The 18767-nt window shown below is 52.5% G+C and overlaps 2 protein-coding genes across 2 annotated transcripts in view; one reads left to right on the top strand and one right to left on the bottom strand.

Moving 5' to 3' along the window:
- Positions 1-50: 50 nt before the first annotated feature.
- On the bottom strand, positions 51-5273 carry TPRG1L (tumor protein p63 regulated 1 like). The gene is made up of 5 exons (XM_074560432.1): positions 5022-5273; positions 4833-4924; positions 3388-3564; positions 2651-2804; positions 51-1903 (listed from the first exon to the last, which is right to left on the bottom strand). The coding sequence occupies exons 1-5, from the start codon at positions 5217-5219 to the stop codon at positions 1709-1711; spliced, it is 816 nt and encodes a 271-aa protein (XP_074416533.1). The 5' UTR covers positions 5220-5273; the 3' UTR covers positions 51-1708.
- A 334-nt stretch (positions 5274-5607) lies between these two features.
- Positions 5608-18767, top strand: part of MEGF6 (multiple EGF like domains 6) — a 109798-nt gene continuing 96638 nt past the window's right edge. The window contains exons 1-7 of the mRNA XM_074560416.1: positions 5608-6124; positions 6597-6850; positions 7901-7989; positions 8426-8483; positions 8724-9632; positions 12129-12263; positions 16236-16345. Coding sequence (XP_074416517.1) covers positions 9547-9632; positions 12129-12263; positions 16236-16345 — 331 coding nt within the window. The 5' untranslated portion in view covers positions 5608-6124; positions 6597-6850; positions 7901-7989; positions 8426-8483; positions 8724-9546. The remainder of the gene's footprint in view (positions 6125-6596; positions 6851-7900; positions 7990-8425; positions 8484-8723; positions 9633-12128; positions 12264-16235; positions 16346-18767) is intronic.

Below are 18767 nucleotides of genomic sequence, written 5' to 3'. Positions count from 1 at the left end.
TTAAATATTTTAGCAGAAGTAGATAAATGAGTAAGACACTTTCTAGAAAATCAAGTCCTGTTAAAGCAAAACAGTTTATTTTTTCAGAAAGAAAATTAAGTCATCTGTAATAATTTTGCTTTTCCAGACGAAGATGTTAACAGGTGACAGTAGCTGTGCCTGGTCCCCCGCAGATTTATTATAGTGAATCTTTACAAGAAAGCTCAAAACTGATATGTTACAGGCAACTGAAAGGGGAGCTGTTGACCCAACTATCTGGTGCCAAATTGGAGTGGCCGGTTCAGCAGGGAAAGAGGAGCTGGACTCTCCTTCTACCTGGGTGGCCAGCCACTGCTTTCTTCAGAGGAAGGGAGCCCATTCTTTAGGAATTTATTGGATGTTTTTTTCTTTTCCCACTAAATTTCACAGCCTCAGTCTCCACAAAACGAAGAACGAAGAACAAACTGAGCTGAAATTTAACTTTACTGTAAGATTAATGAAAATTAAATAGATATCTTAGAAAATGCATTGAGAGGGACATGCAGCTGGTTGCATTCCATTGCGACTTTACAGCGGTTTCAGAAACACACGGCTACTTTAAGATCAAAAAACCACTGCTGCAGCACAGCATTTATTCAGCATTGCAGTCGCGCAAATAAACGCTCTGATAAAATGGCATGGATAAAAGGTCACACACAATGAAAAAGCTTGGTAGAGGGGCCTCAGGAGCAATTCCAGTTGTAGCCTCTCTTATGCTGCTTCTGAATGTCAGGACTGGACATCAGTATGAGGTTCAGTGCGAGAATGTATAAATCCAGATTGTACAGTGCTTAAAGCTTTATCTCTCTCCATTGAAGAGTCCTGCGCTGCTGCTGCCCCAAATTAGAGTAGATTTAAGAAAAATTGCTAAGAATATAAATCTAATCAAAATAGAATTCCTTTTCAGTTTTATAAATAATAGCTTTGAAGGCAAATGTTTTTGTGAGGCTTTTGGCAATATTCTCTCAAAAGACTCTTTATTCTATTGCTGCAGCAGGAAAACACACATAAGAAATTAGGAAGTTATTAGGAACGGAGGTATTTTTACAAAAAGCTAAGAAACGCACGTTCAGCCATATTTTTCAGTTCACAAAGTACTTGTTCAGGTACACGGCTCCTGAGCAGACCCGACAGTACAGCGCTAACAAAATCTGCTGCTAAAGAATGACTGACCTGGCTTTCAAAATTCTTAACAGGCATTAATCAAAACGCTAAGATTACTGTAATTGTGAACACCGGTACCTCTTCAAACACCACGGATCAGTCCCAAGCACACCACATGATTTGACACCATATATAGGGATACAACTGCAATAGGGCATGAACGTTCTGCTGCGTCTGGAATGTGTGTGCGGAATGTTTGTAGCAGATACCAATCGCGCTTAATTAACAGGGAAGAACACCTAGTTAGAAATGGCAAATACTGCTGCTCGCTAGCCCTGTAGAAGAACCAGGAGGAACTGTAAATTAGATACAAAATGCAAGAATGACACTACCTTGTGTCTGCTTCAGATTAATCTGACCTGACCAGAACCACCAGGGCCTCCCATGAACTGGCAGATCTACAGCCGCCCCCTTCCTTCCCCTGACGCCTCCACTTTGGTTACGCGGTGTTCTGCCGCACGGTGGGCTCTCCCCGGGAGACCAGTATCAACTCACTTTCGCTTGAAAAGATTAAACGCAAGGGATTTTAAAATCCAATTTTGCCCCTTGTCATGGAGTAGCCAAGCTTGGCCTCGTTGTTGATGAAGGACATCAGTCCCAGGTAGGTCTCGATCAGAAGAGGATGCTCCAGCACCAGCACGCCTTTAGCCCTTCCTGGCACCGGACACTCCTTATGGGCTTTCTTCACAGCTTGAATCAGCTGGGTTTTAAAGTTTTCCAGCTGAAAGAAAAAAAAAAAATCACCTTGTTTTCCCATCGTTTTAAAACTTGCTAGGCTAACAGCTGCTGATGTTGAATTGTGAAGGATTAACACTGAAGCTGCAGTTGTCATGGATCTCCCAGGCCATGGTAAACTTCACATTGTGACATTTAACCCTGACGGTACAGTTAACTGCACAGGAGGATGCTATTTACGTGTGTGTTAAACACATGGGCTCGATGGCAAAGACTTACCAGGGACTAATATTGTTTCTTTCTGACTGTAGTTCTCCTGCCCTTATCACTGATGTGTTGAACTGACGTTACCATAGTGTTCTAGCTTCATGGAAACCTTCAGAGGAAAGCAACTATTGCAAGAAAAACTGAGAACCACCCAAGTGAAGGCTCACAGTTAGCAATTAAGCTATTTGTTTAATTAGCTGGCAGCCCTAGATAAAAGGTCAGGCATCGGCCTGTCAGGTAAGCAAGAGCAGGAGTAGCACCAAGATCAGTTTTCTTTTGGGTTTTACAGGACTCTGCACTTGTGGAAGTTTCAGCCGCCTCCTTGTCTGAACCATTTAGGGGTATATGGCAAAACCAGACAGTTGTGCTGCCCTGCACGTCAAAATTTGGAGAATGGAGAAATGTAGCTTACAGCTCAAAGTTCTGCCCCTTCGATTTAACCGCTATATCTTTTCAAAATAATCTAAGTCGCATCCAGCCTACGAGATCAACAAGGCCTGTAGAAGAGGAGCGGTGAGTTCCTTACTAGGCAGAGGGACGCGATCTTCTCGTTGGCGTCCGCCATGGGATGTTCGGTGAAGGTGACGTAGGGGATGTTGGTGGACCACGGGTTCCATCTGCTGATGAAGGAGGCGCGACTTTGCTTGTCCCACTGGATTCGAATACCGGTGCCTTCTCGCCTGATATCGGAGACAGCAGAATTAAGGTGGTAAGGCCTTCGGGTCCTTGAGACAAGTTCAATTAGAAATGTACCGTCTGAAAATGACCTGCTTAAAACTGGGAGCTGAAACGTAAGTTTGGTAGTAAGTAGCAGATAGAAGAATTCAGCCCCTGAAATATGCAAAGGGACATTTTTTTTTAAGCTGAGTGCAAAAAGGTTCAGCTCATGAGACACCTGGGACACTGCCTGAACTATGGCCTGTGACAGCCTGCATTTATGTACGACCTGGCGTTTACACGTGGCTTTCTAGTAATGCTGAGGTGGTGCTGCTCCGTTACCTACTGGTGATGGACTTCTGCTCCCACATCTATCCGTCCTACCCTGAAAGCCCTTGAGAAACTCCCTTTTAACGTAACTACTAACTGTTCCAGCAGAACAGCAGCTGCTCCGAGCTGCTCTGATGAGGCTTCGTAATTGTTCACGAAGTCACGTGAGCAAAAGGAAGAATCCTCAAACTTGGCCAGTGACAAAGGTTGACAGCTCCATTTACAGTGGCAATACAAGAATTACAAGAACGTTACAGTACTCCTGTGCCAACTTACTTGTTCAGAGACTTAGGTGGGAACTCAAACTCTCCTACGGAGATGGTATCCACGCTGCTGAGGGCGATCCTCGTCACGTGCTGGCACTGCAGGCTGATGAAGTTGTACTTGCAGACCAGGAGGGACTGATCTGTGATAAGAACGAGACGCTCCTTCTCGTTGTTCCAGTGATCGATCCTGGTAAGAGAACGGCACTGAGCTCCAGCAGGTCTGATGCTGGCTAAAAACACCCAAGAGCTTGACGGATGGGAGAGTCGCTAAGAACAAAGCTGAAGTCTTAGTAACGCTGTATTTGCCATCTCGGCCTTTGCTTTGAATCAGCAAGTCTGGTAAGAGGCTGAATGTCCCAACATAGGAAAATATTAAGAAAATCAGAGTAAGTCTGAAGATCTTGAGAGCTTGTGTCTCCAACTACTCCAGTAAGCGTTTAATCCCATGCTGTGAGCGTGTTGCCACATTTGCTAAATTATCAGTTGCATTTGCATGTGTTCAGGGGAGAGAAATAGTTTTCTTTAACTGTGTGGTCTGACTTAGTATCTTCCCCTGGAAGAACAGTCTGTACATTCAGAAACTGGTTGGTTTCTTCGAATTTCATGAATAAAAGATCTTACCTTTCCCTGAGTTTTGCCAGACTAGGCTGTTGGGCCATCACCGCTGTGCCACTATTGCATCCTTAAAGGGCAACCCAACACGCTCAGGGTAATGAGCTCAGCTGTTAAACTACCATTTTTGGTATCTGCTATGGCTTATTTTTAGTCTAACTGCTTTAATTGCCTTTCCTTACAAAAATTTAAAGTTGTCTGTTGTTCCAGCAGGAATGCTGAGGTAAAGCTGCCGAGACCGAAGCCATCCTCGCTGCGTGAGGTAACTGCAAACAGTGGGACCAGGCAACGGGCCGGCGCGCTCCCCCCAGCCGTCACCCTTTCTCTGCCCGTTCCCCTTGTGCCGCGGTGAAAGGCCCAACCCCCCCTGCCTCCTGCTGGCCCCGGGGAGTGCTCGGGGCTCGTGGATGTGGCCAAGCCTAGTTCCAATGAAGGCAGCAACGCGCCTCGTGTTTTGCTCCCGTCCCCTCGTCCGGACGCATGGCAGAATGGGAGCTGTCAGTTTGCACGTTGGTGAGTTCTAGGGCTGACGGTCTGTAACTTGGTGATGAAGGGGTTTATTAATGCTGCCTGAGTGGGTTTTAGTGTACGAGTAAATTCTGTATTGCACTGGGTTTTGTAATGAGATAAATTATGAGTTAACATGATCCAGGAATAGGGATATGACACAGCCACCCCACGCCACGTCAAACCTTCTCTATCCATTGTGCCACCACCAATATTTACAAGATTTTTATCTAAACACGCAGTGCGGAAGGCGCAGGTTTGGAACCGGTAGGTGAGCGATGTGGGGGGCCGAGCCTGTCCCGGGGTGTCGCGGTCCCCCCTGTCCGCCCCACTTACTCTGCCAGCAGCCAGACGCTCCGCACCTCCCCGTCCTCCCCGGGCACCACCACGGCGCGGATCTCGCTCACCGCCTGCTCGATGCTGCCGGGCTGCGGGGGCGAAAGGACGGGTCAGGGGGCGCGGGAGGGGGACACAGACACCCACAGACACCCACAGACACGCCCGATGCCGCCCCGCGGGCCCTACCCGGAACACGAAGTACTCCCGCAGCCGCCCGGCGCGCCCGGCGCTCCGCACGCTCAGCGGCCGCAGCCGCTGCGGGGGCGGGACGGGCGGCGCGGTCCCCCCGGCCGCCAGCACCGCCGGGACCCCCCCTTCCTCCTCCGCCAGCACCGCCGGGGGGCCCCCTTCCTCCTCTTCCTCCTCCTCCCGCAGCTGCAGCATCGCGGCGAGGCCCGGACGAGCTCTCACCGCCTTCCGGGGCGGAGCGGGGCGGGGTCCCGACGATGAGACCGACCCCGCCCCCTGCCCCGCCCCCTGCCCCGCCCCCTGCCCCGCCCCCTGCCCCGCCCCCTGCCCCGCCCCGTTCTCCGCCGTGCTCCGCGCTTGGGGAAGAGAAGGCTCCGGGGAGACCTTGGAGCTCCTTCCAGTCCCTAAAGGGGCTCCAGGAAAGCTGGGGGGGGACTCTGGAGCAGGGAGGGGAGCCATGGGACGGGGGAGAGCAATTTTACACTGAAAGAGGGGAGATTGAGATTAAAAATAAGGAAGAAATTCTCCATTATGAAGCTGGTGAGCCCCTGGCCCAGGTTGCCCAGAGAAGCTGTGGCTGCCCCATCCCTGGAGGGGTTCAAGGCCAGGTTGGACGGGGCTTGGAGCAACCTGGGCTGGTGGGAGGTGTCCCTGCCCAGGGCAGGGGGTGGCACTGGGTGGGCTTTGAGGTCCCTTCCAACCCAGACCATTTCATGATTCTCCGCGCCGGCGGGCGGCACTGCAGGAGCTCATTAAAGCTGCGTTAGTTGGTTTTAGCGCATGAGTGAATTCTGTGTTACGCTGGGGTTTGTAATGAGACGATAACTCCTGAGTTAACACGATCCAGAAATAGCGATATGACGCAGCCACCCCAGGCCACGTCAAACCTTCTCTGTCTGTTTTTCAGACACTAATTTCTATCCCAAAGCGCAGTGCAGAGGGCGCGGGTTTGGGACAGGGAGGTGAGCGATGGCAGGGGTCCCAGCTGATGGTTGTATTTTTCAGGGCCTTTTTTCAGCTTCCCATCGGAGGTGAGAAAGAGCCAAGACAGAAACATGGAATGGCCAACGGAATATTCCATGCCACAGCCGCCACGCTTGGTATATAAGTGGGGTTAGCTGGGGTGTGGGTACTCGCGGTCGGTGCCAGTTCACCAGTTTACTGGGTGGTGAGAGTGACTTGCCTCTTGTATATTCTTTTACAATTATTTTTAATATTATGGCTATTTTGCTTCTCTGATAATTGTTCTGTTAACCTGTCTTTATCTCAACCCACAAGGGTTTTTTTTCCCCCCTTTCCTTTCCCCCTCCTTAAAATACCTCCTGGTGCCAGTTTCCAGGCGTGGTGTGGCAGCGGAGCACAGGGGGTGACAGAGCAATGCCGAACTGGGGCAGAAATGCGAGTTTCGAGCCCTAAAGCCCGTGCCATGTCCAGCATACTTGATAGCAAAGATGGAATAGTGCTGGGGAATGAATGGCAAGTTAATATTTGTATTTCTGTGGTCTCTGGCGTTATTACAGATATTATCATCACTATTTATGGAGCCGTATTGTATCTTTGACCCCTTTCCAGGGCTGTTTTACCCTGAGCCAGAGGATGACATCTTCGGCAGGCAGTTCTGCTGGGAAACGGTGCAAAATTGAAAACATGTTAAACTGACTTCACAGACAGCGCTGGGTTTCAGATATCCATCTTTCACATGTGTTTCATGAATCCTCTGCCGCGCGCTCCGCAGCCCGTGCTCCCGGGAGCCTGTTGACCGGGAAAGGCTCACGGCTGGCTTTAAAGCCACTTACAGACGGATCGCGGCGTTGGCTTCACGCTGGGTGAGTTCTCGCCCCGGGCTCCTGGAGAGGGAGCCACAGTCCAGGCTCTGCCCGCTCCCCTGCACTGGGGCCGCCTGGTGCCTCATCCTACCTGGATGTCTCCTGAGGCCAGGCTCCGCGTACCCAGCACTGCGTTTGCCAAAGCTGGGCCCACACAGAGGATCAGCTAAGCGGAAGGAACACTTTTGGGTTGCGGCAGTGAGTCAGCGCTGAAAGCTTTAATGGGAGCAGTCGTACAGGATCACAGAATGGTCAGGGTTGGACGGGCCCTCTGGAGATCATCCCATCCAACCCCCGGCCAGGGCAGGGTCACCCACAGCAGGTGGCACAGGAACGCGTCCAGGCGGGGTTGGGATGTCTCCAGAGACGGAGACTCCCCCACCTCTCTGGGCAGCCTGTGCCAGGGCTCTGCCACCCTCACAGCAAAGAAGTTCCTCCTCGTGTTGAGATGGAACTTCCCACGTCCCAGTTTGTGCCCGTCACCTCTTGTCCTGTCCCCGGGCACCACTGAAAAGAGCCTGGCCCCGTCCTCCTGACACCCACCCTTGAAGTATTTAAGTTTACGTTTTCCTACTGTAAGAAAAGTCTTAACTTTTAAAGTCCTGACAGGAGAATGGAGGCCTGAATGTATTGTATCCCAGAGCTCGCTCTATCGTTATAAAACATCTTTAAGTAGTTGCCTTTCTTCTCCAGCAACACTGAAAGGTGCCGTCTTCCCACCTCTGAGGCTTGGCAGATGCTTCGAAGTGAAAGCGTTGTCCCTCTTAGCTGCTCTTTTCTCTGACCTGAGGGATTTACGCGACTGCCGTGGCTTTGGAAGGGTTTAGCTGTGAAAAGCAGCTGCCTCAGTTTCTTCCAGAAGTACCAGCTTTTGGGCATGGCTTGTAGTGACTTTAGTCTTGATTTAACGATGAAATGTGTGCATGGTGTGGGCACGGAAACCACCCAAACCTTATCCTACTTCGCTCGAGAAATCAGCATTAATAAATTGTGCTAGCCTCCTTCTTAAAACGTATTATTTTAACCATCTTCTCTCCGTGTGTTTGGCAGAACGTGGATCCTCTCTGCTCCCTTGGGCAGGCGTGCGGGTTTGCGGCTCTGGATGCCTGCTCGCGGTGCTGCGCTGGCCGTGGCGGGAGGTGAGCACCGGGAGACGCGCTCCCCCAGAGCGCCGGGGGCTCTCGGTGGCTCTCTGGGTTTCTGTCCTAGAAGTCTCACGGCGTTGCCAGGGCAGCGCTGAAAGATCCGAGTTCTGTGGTGGTTTTAGCCAGCTGCTTGCTTTAAAATGATCCTGCCTTTTATTCCCTCCTCTGAGCGTGCTTCAGTGCAGCCAGTCGTCCCGTGCAATGACCGCGGGCACTCCTCGCTGCTTCCCCTTTTCTCTCAGCTGCTCGGGGGGGAGGATGGTACCCCGTGTGTGGGGGGGTCGGCACCCAGCAGGTGAGCGTCTCTTCTCCGTTCTGCCTGAGACAACAAAACACGAGGTGGGGGTGGGATGCTGCAGGTCCTGTCCTCTTCTGCACCGCTCAAAGCAGAACCTGAACGCGCACAGCTTCTCCTCTCTCTGATTCCCAGGGCAGAATGTGGACTCTTGGCGGGCTCATTGCAACGCTCAGAGGAACGACTCCCACTTGTAAGTCCTCTACGTTTTTCGTTTTCATCCGAGCCCCCTCCTTACGCTCCGTTTTCGCCAAAGGCCAGCTCTGCCTAGAGCCGCCCCAGGGCAGCGGAGCAGGGATTAAATCTCTGTGGGATGTTTTTAGAGTTGCCGGGAAAGGGATTTTGGGTGGTGTGTACAGAGTTGGCCTTGGGTAGTGCAAAAGAGCTGCCTTTGGAGAAACAAACCCGACTCATTTCTGTTACTGTTCTGCAGCGTCTCCCCCTCCTCTCGCCGGGGCTGGGCACGGCTGGTGGGAGGGATTTCTGACTGTCAGCAAGAAAAGAAACAAGAGCATGTGAGGGAAAGGAGCCGGACCTGCGAAAGGCAGGAGGAAAGTTTCATTACTCCCATGCGATGCGGGGAAGCTGCTCTTGCGTGCCCCGTCGCCGGAGGACGGTGGGGAGCTGCGGCAGGAGGATGGCTTCGGCTCCGTGGCTGGGGTAAGGAGCGCTCTGCCTGCCTTTGGAGAGGCCCGCTGGGAGGTGGGATTCCCGGTGTGCAGGAGAGCCCCCCTCCTCTTCCCGTCCCTTGCCGAGTGCTGGATTTTACATCGCCTGGCAAAGTGGCTCGCGGCTCCGCATCGGCTGAACCCACATGGGGCTTCACTGCTGGGCAGAACCCAGGGCTTGTGGGGTCTCCGGGCTTTGTCAAGAAGCAAATCCCAGAAGGAAAAGTCGCTTCGGTACATTTCGCCACGAGCGAAGGAGCGTTAAGAAGCCAGGTTTGGTTTTGGGAAGAACCCAGTGACAATCTGCGCTGTAATAATCGTTTCCCCTGGTCTGAAGAAACTTGTTGAACTGAACCCATACGGGAGGAAGCACCCAGGAGTGACGAGTCTGCTCTCCCCCACGGGAATTCCTGTGTGCTCCGCAAGCATTGTCCTTTGCCAGAAAGAGAGACACTGGCAAGTTGGGAAGAGGCGGTAGCCGGGAGCGTCCTCCTCTGAGGAACGGGAAGGTGCAAGTGGCGCGTGGGACGGTGGTGAGATTTTCTGGGCGCCCCCGGGAAGCACCTGGGGGAGCGAGGAGCTGCTGCGATGGAGTTCCGTGCGGTGGCACTGTCATTCGTCCTCGCGTTGCGGGTGTCCTCTCTGGCTTCTGGCAGCAAACTGCAGCCCCATATGTAAGTAGCAAGAAAAGGGAACCCGAGGGTGTTTATGGGGCAGGGAACTGTAAAGCAGAAGCTAAATACAGTATTTTAAAACCGAGGGTGAAGGGAGGAGCGGAGGGGAGGGAGGGCTGGTCTGTGTCTCTTTATCTGGTACCAGAGGTACATAAAGGTGAATAGAAATCTGAAAATCTGCGTAGTCTTTGCTTGTAGGAGCTAACTCGCTGTTTTTAACTGAAACGTTGCTGTTGTGTGAGCGCAAGAGGTGATTGTTGTGTAAATAGTTTGACCTTTCTTCACAGAACTGCTATTTTTATTGCAGTTCGTGTATCTCTTTTTTGTCTTTTATTGCACGTTTCTTTCCCCCTTTTGCTGTTACTGCAGCAGCACGTAGTCCGTTCTTTTTAATTAAATTTTACAGTTCCAGTTTGGTGTTAATTATTTGGCTTCTTTGGAAAACTTCCTTGCAAATTTGGTCCCCTGCCAGAAGATGATCTCTCGGTGCAGGGGGGTTGCTCTAATTCTTTTTGTAAATGAGCCCAGCGTGGCGTGGTGTGCTGCCTCCGCGCTGCTGGCCTGGCCTCTGGAGCTTCTGGGCTGAAAAGGGGTCCCTTTCAGCCGATAAAGGCTTGGCAAGAAGACGCCTCTTCTCCCTGCGTCAGGGGTTTTGTGCTCCTGCCTTGACAAGTGCTTGTAGGACTCCTTGGATGAGACGCGAGCGATGAGACGTGCCAAGGTGTCAGGGAAAAGAAAGCGCCGGCGCCTGGGAAGTGGCGTCGCTTCCCACGGGACACTCCTGGCGCTGCCCCTCACGCACCCCACCGCTCCCCGGGGCGCGCAGGAGCTTCCCCGCGCTGTGATAAATCGCAGCGAGGCGGTTCCGCTGCCAGCCTTGTTCTTCTGGTCCCTCTCAGCCCGTTTCTCGGGGGCGCAGGCAGCCCGCGGCGAGGGGGAGATGCTCCAGGGAGATCCCGCTGGGCACCAGCTTCCAGCTCTCCCTACGGAGACACTCACAAAACCAACCGGCAGGATAAAGCGTTAGCGCTGGGGAGGGCTGTGCCGGTGCAGCGATGGGCGCGCAGCATTGCGAGCCGAGGAGCCCGGCAGCGGCCACGCGTGGGGATGAGGAGAGGAGATGTCGGAGCAGAGCCGGAGGGGGAAGGCACCACGCCGGTAATCCCAAAGGCATGTGCTGCAACAGCGGGGGAATTGAAACGTCTTGGAGCTGCCAGATGCCAGCTGCAATCCTTGTGCTTCACCACGTCCACGTTATTTAGTTTAACTTCTTTTACAGAAAGTATTTTTGTGAAAACTCTTGGTCCCTTTTGAAGAACTGGAGGCGGCAGCAGCAGTCCCAAATAATAAATGGCTTATAACTTGTTAAGTCAGGGACAAATACTTCCCTCTTAGTTAAAACTACTGGCTCGCATTTGGTGAGAGAGAGTTAGGACTAGAAAGGGAACAAATTGGAAATGGTATTTTTCTTATTTTCTTGCTCACTGAATTATATATATTCACTTTATTTCCTGTAATTAGTCTTGCAGCCCTTAGCTGTGAACGAGTGAGAAAATGTCTAAGACAGCAAACTGAATTCTGATTTAAAGCAGTATTAATGACATGATGTATCATTTCTAGTGGCAGAATATATATTTTTTTCCCCAAACACTGCCAGAAGATGCAGATACTGGTGTTTGTAAGGATAACAGTCAGGAAAACAATCCCCTAGGCGCAAAAAGAGCGTGTGTATTCTTCGTTAGCTGAGAGTGGGCAGAATGGACAAACATAGGAATTATTGTGCTGCCGTTATCACGTCGGCTGCTGCCTCTTTTCTGATGCATCCTCTCTGTTTTAAGGCTAAAAAACTAGCCGTAAGGTGTCAGTGCAAAAGCAATCGCTGCATTTTTCAAGTGGGTGGTAGCGGGTCCCAGGACCTAGAGGTACGAATCATCCGCAGCTCCGGGATCCCCCCGGCGCCGCTGCCTCGCCGTGGCGTGAGCGCTGCAGCTCTGGGTCTCTGTCGCTGCGGCTGAGCCCCCTGCGGCTGCAGCTCGGGGGGGGACAAGGAGGGGGCTCCGCACGCGGCGGGTTCCCGTGGCCCCCACCCGTGTGTGTCCTCGCCGGGCGGCGGTTTTCCAGCTCTGAACATGGGTTCGCTGTGCTCACCGTGCGGTTCTCCCAGGTTTAACCGATCCGCGAGGCGTGGAGGCGGGTGCCACCCCCTCAGCACCCTCTCTGCGCCCCAGGGCACGCACCCCAAGAGTTGGGGGGGGGGGGGGATGGATGGGCTGTGCTTCACAACTGCTTGTGGTGGGCCGACCTGGGCGGATTTCTTTTCTTTGCACCGATTCGATGAAATGAGGAGGCGAATACTGCGTCCTGCGTAAGCTCTCCCCGCTCTTTCAGCAAGGAAATGAAGTTGCCCGTAACTGGCGCCCGGTGGAGCGGTGGGAGCCCTGCAGCCTTCCCTCGGCAGCCCGCAGACCCCCGCACACCCCATTTTCTCTGTTCCAGGCCAAATGTCTGTGCGGAGCAGGAGGTGGCCATCGTGGGACACCGGCAGCCGTGCGCCCAGGCCTTCACCCGCACCCTCAAGGTCTGGAAGCAGGGCTGCGGGGGACGGCAGTGGTGCGCGGGCTACGAGCGGAGGTACGTCCTCTTCCTTCCTTGGCCTGCTCCTTGCGTGGCGGCAATGGGTTCTGCTCGCCAGCAGCGGTGGGGAAGCGAGCTCCTTGCTCGCTTTGTGGCTGCCCATCGTGCCGGCGGTGTCCGGGCACAGCCCTGCGTGTGCCCGTCCTGCGCCCAGGCTGTGGTCCGGCACGGGAGACAGCCTCAACAACCGCTTGGTACCCTCTGAAGGGTCTTAGTGACCAGACAGCACGGCTGTGGCTGTCCTCGGTCCCCGGCGGCTCTGCAGGGAGCGGGGAGAAGCGCCCAGTGGTGGTACCCCACCTTCAGCAGGTCTGGCATGAAGGCACCAAAGCCATTGACACAGGGGTCGATGTAAACGGGCAGAGAGAGATGTGGCTCCGAACCCACAAATTAGCTGTAAAGTTATTTTATTAGATATTTTTCTCTATCTAAATTCTCTGTCTAAATTCGCTAGATATTTACTTCTCTTAGAGGCAGCAGACCGTAAGAGATTTTGTAAACCCTAAGTGCACCTATGGGCTTCTGGCCCTGCCTGCCATCTTTGGGACACCGAGAGTTTTTTAAGCTGTTAAGGAATTCCCAAACAGAAGATTTTATATCTTTTATATATCTTTTTGTTCTAGAGAAGCTTTGTCGTTGTGGTTAGCTGTTCCCAGCCTTCTGGCAGCCTATTACAGCTGTTTCCTACGATCACAGCATGTTAACGGAGCGACTTAATCCCATCACGTGCGTTATTCCTGTGTCTTTAGATGCCTCAGCTTCAAAAATCTCGATGCCCCGGTAAAATTTTACAGGGCTGAAGGCAGTTGCTGAGCCCGAGGGAGGGTTATTGTGCACGGTCTGAAAAAAAAATCAACAAAGGTGGGCGCTGTGCAAGTGCCGCTGCGGGAGGAGGGGAGGGTGCTGTGGTGGCACCGTGCTCAGGCCCAGCTCAGGGGGGCGGACGGCCCAGCGGGGCCTGGCTTGTACCGGCAGGAAAAGGGGTTTGGGGGTTCTCTGAGCGGAGAAATGATGTGCTCGTTCAGCTAATTGCAGTGTCCCTTCAGCCACTGACTGGCCTTACTGGGAGCTGGGAGACCAAGCACGGAGGAGGTGTAGGGAGAGGGCTGTGAACACGGGCAAGAGAGCAAATAATGCGCTTTTCTTACCCGCACAGCAGCCGAACTGCAGTGTGCCCCGTCCTCTGTCCCCCACCCGCTTCCCTGGCCTCACGAGGCGGTTACAAGCCTTGACAAAATAACCACGATAGCAGTAGTTTCAAAGAAGCATCTTGGACTAGAGACGGCTTTTAAGTCTTGGCTTTAGGAATTCCTCCTAACCTGTAATTGCCAGTAATTATCTTGGTGATGATATCTGTGTACTGGTAATAAAGGAGCAAACAGAGTCCGTCTTTTGACCGCGTTTTAAAGAGAGGACTTTGAAATGGTAGGTGCTCTGTCTGCTGCTACTTCAAAGGCTGGGAACTCTCCAGACCCAGCTGTCCCTTTAGGTCTTTAATGTGTATTTTTGACATTGTAAGTCAAGGAACTGAAATGAAAAAACTTTCTGTCGTGCTTCATTATAAACATCAGCACAGGCTGGTGCTAAAACTCTGTCCCTGATGAAAACACGGAGGTGAAGCCTAGAGGTGCTGTGAGGGATTTCCCCCAGGGAGTTTTAAAAGCAAGTGCAGGAAAAGGACTGTCACAAAACTTTCCTCAGACAAGATTTTTGTCCCGTATCCCCTCCCTCTAAACTCCTTTCGGGAGTTCCCATCGCAGCAAGCTTATTCCAATAGCTGGAGGATCTCCTGCCAAGCTCCCTTGTGCTGGGCAATGGAGGGCGGCGGAGCGCGCGGTGTCGGCGTTCCCAGGGATGCCGCGCAGCCTCCGGCTCACCCGCTGGACCGGCTCCAGTTGGACCCGGCTCCGGCCGCACGGGGCTCAGGAAGCAAATTAACGGCTCCAGGAGCTGACACACACAGGGCCGGCCTGAAACTGGCCTCGGCGCCTTTGAGTTCATGGCCACGACCGGGAAAATCCAGCATCTGCTCTCCCGTCCCCGGAGCAGCGCTGGGTGCAGCCCACCCGCCTGGCGAGGAGCCGCTGTCTGCGGGGTTCATCGTCCTTAGCTAATTTTCCTAAAATTCCCGGGCACGCTCGGGCTGCTGCAGATGCTGCTGCGGTCCCAGCACTTTGCCTGGGCTGTAAGTGCCGCTGCCAGCGTGGACGCGGCTTTCGGCCGGAGCAGAGCCCGCGGCAGGACAGGGATAAAGGGGCAGTGGAGAGGGCAGTCGTCTGCCGAGTTTGTGCGTTCCAAAACCGGTAGCATTTGTTTTTATAAGGCTTGTGTCTATGCCAAGAATACTGAATTGTAATGCTTCCTAAAAATTGGAACAAACCTTGCTCTGTTCCCCTGGGACTCGGGCCGTGCCCGCTCCCGGAGGCAGCGTCGGCTCCTTGGCGGATGAGCTGAGCATCCTCTGGGATGCTGCCCCTCATTCCCGGGAGGGGGAAGGTTTGGCTACGGGCTGTGTCCCTTTCCCGAATTAGGTAGCAACAGAAGGTGGCTTTGCTCAGCCTCAGCCACGAAACTTGTAGGAATGACGGCGCTATCCCAGAGGGGCTGGAAGCGGATTTTCCAGCAGCAGGACACAGCAGGATTTTTAAGCCTGGGTTCCATTAGTTCTGGCTCATTCAACATTTTCTGTGCCAGGGACTCCTTAAAACACAAAAGAAAACAGAAACACTGAAGATAAAGTATCTCCTCTGTGGTTCTTTCCAGTCTGCAGCATCCAGATATCCACAGGCAACTGGGGCTGTCAAAATATTTGCATCTCCTTGAGAACCCCCTTGGGCCGACTTGGGCATCTGAAGTGTCCGATGGAACCCAGCGAGGCCGGTGGAGACGGGGCACTGCGGGTGCTGCGGGGGGCAGGGAGGAGGCCGGGATTAGTCCCGAGCTGTCCTACCGAGCTATTTCTCGGAATACCTTTCCCTCCTCGTTTCGGAGCCTGGGCAGGGCGGGTGGAGGAGGCTGCTTGCCGCCGTGCAGTCTTTCTCCTTTTGGGTGAAAAGGACGGTGTTTTCCAGATCAGCCCACGCAGCGAATTCTTGTTAGCACCACCCCGCACCCACCGTGTCCGCTTGTACCCGGCACCGCGGGAGAGCCGGGGCTGGGAGATGGCCCTCGGTACCCAGAGCCTCCGGATGGACCTGAGCCTGATTGCTCGCCCTGCTGCTGCCTGAGCGGCTGCAAATTGCTTTCTCAGCTGCTTCTGGAACGTGACTATTTCCTTCATAATTTGTTAACAGCTCGCACAAAAAAAATAATCAGTATCTGCTTTTATTTTTCTCAGCTGTGCTTCCATATGCTGGCTGGCACAGGAGAGTAGCCGAAGGTTTCCTTCAGAGGAATCAATGGTTCACCATTATTTAGGGTTTTTTGTAGAAACATTCAGACAAAATCAAACAACTAGACCGAGTTAGGGTAAATATTTTCAGTGGACTTGCACAACACATCTGCTGTGCCAAATATTTGTTGTTGTTTGTCTGATTTGCTTTGGTGGAGTAGTTTCATGTTCTGCCAAAGGAGCTTTTTAAAAATCGGCTTCAAAAGTTTTATCTGTGTTTCAATTTTCACGTACACACGGCATCAAATTTCCGGGGGAAAAAAGTGTCACTTGTATTTATTTATGCTTCAGATCAATCCCCGCTTTACTGCCCCGACGCCTACCCTGGAAGGGGCGTTATGAGGACCTGGACACTCCAGTCTCTCGTGTGCCTGATTAAAGTAAATTAAGAAGTATTTTCTTAGCATCAGCGACCATTGCTAGACCAGGTGGAAAAAAAAAAAAGTCAGCAACTTTGAAAACCGAATTCCTCATTTTATTTACATCCCCAGTTAGAGTTACAACTTCCCTTCTTCCCAGTTTCCTCCTCCTGCGGGAATTAACGTTGTCTGGGTGGTACCTTGTTTTTTACGTTTCAGAACTGCGTATTACACGGGCTACAGGCAGGTGTACAAGGTGACGCACCAGACCACGTACCGGTGCTGCCCGGGGTGGTCCCGGCTGGAGGGCGATGCCGGCTGCCTCTACCGTAAGTACCGCGCGCTTCGGGTGAGATTCTTCTTTTCCTACTGTCACTGCGGAGGCTTTGGCCGAGGGTGCTCATTTTGAGTCCTGCGCCTGCAGCCAAAGCGATAAACTTTGAAAAGTTTATGCCTGTAAAAAGAACTGAGGGTTTTGGTCTTTTTATTATTTTTATTTATTTTAGCGGTGTGTCAGACGGATTTTTCTCTGGCTTCCCAGCAAGCGCTGTTTGTTGTTTTCCGTTTTTGGAGAATTTCCTTGTCGCAGCATGAAAGGGCTTTCAGAGTCACGTTCATTTATCCAGTTGCCAAATGCTACTAGACACGTAAAATCAAGCCCAAACCCGGTGTTTCAAATGATGCCATTGGCAGAAGCTCCGGAAAGCTGTAATCCAGGCCCTGAGTGGACTTTTCATTATAAAACCCCATAATTGCTGCGTGTGATTGAACGGGCACGGTGATGGCTAATTTGCCGTCTCGTTGCTCTTACTCAGCGTTCGTGAGAGCTGCTTCCTTGGAAGAGGCGGCCTTTGACTAATTGCGCACGGGCTGAGAAATTGGCCTTGGGTGCCGGGCTGCAGAAGGCCGCGGGGTTTGGCTGGCAGCGTGTGGCCGCTCTTTGGAGCGTGTTCCTCGCTGCTGAGAGCGGGGCTTGGTCATAGAATCCCAGAGTCCCAGACTGGTTCGGGTTGGAAGGGACCTCAAAGCCCACCCAGTGGCACCCCCTGCCCTGGGCAGGGACACCTCCCACCAGCCCAGGTTGCTCCAAGCCCCGTCCAACCTGGCCTTGAACTCATCAACGCACGTAAAGGGATGCAGCTCCTCAGCTACTTGGGAAAGATGTGTGTGTGTCGTGTACTAGATCTGTTGTTTTTAAGACTGGCTGAGCTCGAGAGAGCCCTGCCAGAGACCGCCGAGTGCTCCCCTTCGCCCGCCCCCTCCGAAGCCAAATGTGAGCGCGTGGGTTCAGGACTGGTGGGACCCAGCAAGGGCCGTCGCAGCATCAGCCTCAGAGCTGCACGCAAGCTGCCAGCCTGGGTGAGGTGATGGCACTCACGAGGTCTGAAGCAGAGACCCGGAACTTGAGGCTTTAGGGTTCTGTGGCTCTCCTTCCTCCTCTTCTGTGTTTGCTCTGGGGTAATTCTCTGCACAACAGGCACGGAAGTATCTACTTCCCAGCTGTGCGGGGAGGCTCCAGTATGTATTCAGATTTGCACGTGAGTCGGGCAAGGGATGTGCAAACAGTAGTGTATGAGATGATTTTATGCTATTATTGCAGAAGACAGAGGCAGCGTTATCCTCATGGGCCCCATGTTCCGCCTCCCCGTCCAGGCAGATGCTGCGTAGCTCCCGGCTCCTTCCCCTAAACACTGCGGCCACATCCAGCTGGGGAAATATTTAACTTTAAACTTTGCTTTTGAGACGTTGAGAGCAAAGTGAAATCTTCCCTTGAATAAAGCAGAGGTTTATCTGAGCATACGTGTAGAAATAAATGTCACCACCAAGGCAGAATCACACACGCTCCCTGCGATCCATTATTAATTCTCTGCCTCGTTGCGTGGTGGAGCTCTGATCCTTTCCGAATTAGACTTTGGAGGTGCACACCTACCCTGGGTGTAGAAAAGCAGCTTTCGTGTTAAGTGATAAGGCAGGCGAACCAACAAAGCATTTGGGATCTGACCTGCCTTGCCGTCAAGGGAATGAAAGCCAGCCGTGTCCAAGCCCGTTGCAAAGGCCACGGTGATTGTAATCGACCTACAGTATAGGAAAATGTCTCCCACAGCTAGTCAGCTTTTGTTCTGCAGAGGCTGCGTATACCTTCCCTGCGCTTTGATGCTTGAAGCAAAGGTTTAAAAAAAAAAAAAAAAAAAAAAAGAAAACAGATGTGTCTAGCAACCAATCTTTATTCTCCCTATACAAAAGCCTGGAACACAGGAGAGCAACCCCACTGTGCCAGAGGAAACTCCGTGGCTGCCTCGTAACCCGCTGTCAGCGAGCAGATAATAACCTCAGATGAACTCAGAAAAGTGGGTCCTGTAATGGTTTTTCCTGCCGAGGAAGTGAGTAATTCCATCCAGGAAGGAAGCAGAGAAAAGGGAATAGAGCCGCGCAGGGCACGCTCTTACTCCTCATCCTCACCGGGACCGGCGCAGGGGCTGGGCGATGCTCGTCACCGGGCTGCTCGCCGCAGGGTTCCTCTCCGTAAAAAAGAGAGGAAAGCCCAGCTCTTTTGGAGACAAAATACTTTGCCTCTCCCCATTAATTTCAAACTTGCTGCCAACGGGACGGGCAAGCCGCTGGTGTTTGTTTTCTTGCCATGCGTCCGGCAGTAGTTCCTGTTGCTCTCTTTTGAATGGGTCTTGTTTACATGTTTGCGTATTGTCCCCAAGAGTAGGAAAGCCGGTCGATGTTTTGCAGCTGGAGTATAAG

The sequence above is a fragment of the Larus michahellis genome, chromosome 16 (assembly GCF_964199755.1).
Source record: "Larus michahellis chromosome 16, bLarMic1.1, whole genome shotgun sequence".
Taxonomy (NCBI): domain Eukaryota; kingdom Metazoa; phylum Chordata; class Aves; order Charadriiformes; family Laridae; genus Larus; species Larus michahellis.
The sequence above is the reverse complement of the archived record's forward strand: the minus strand, read 5'-3'. Positions and strand labels throughout refer to the sequence as shown.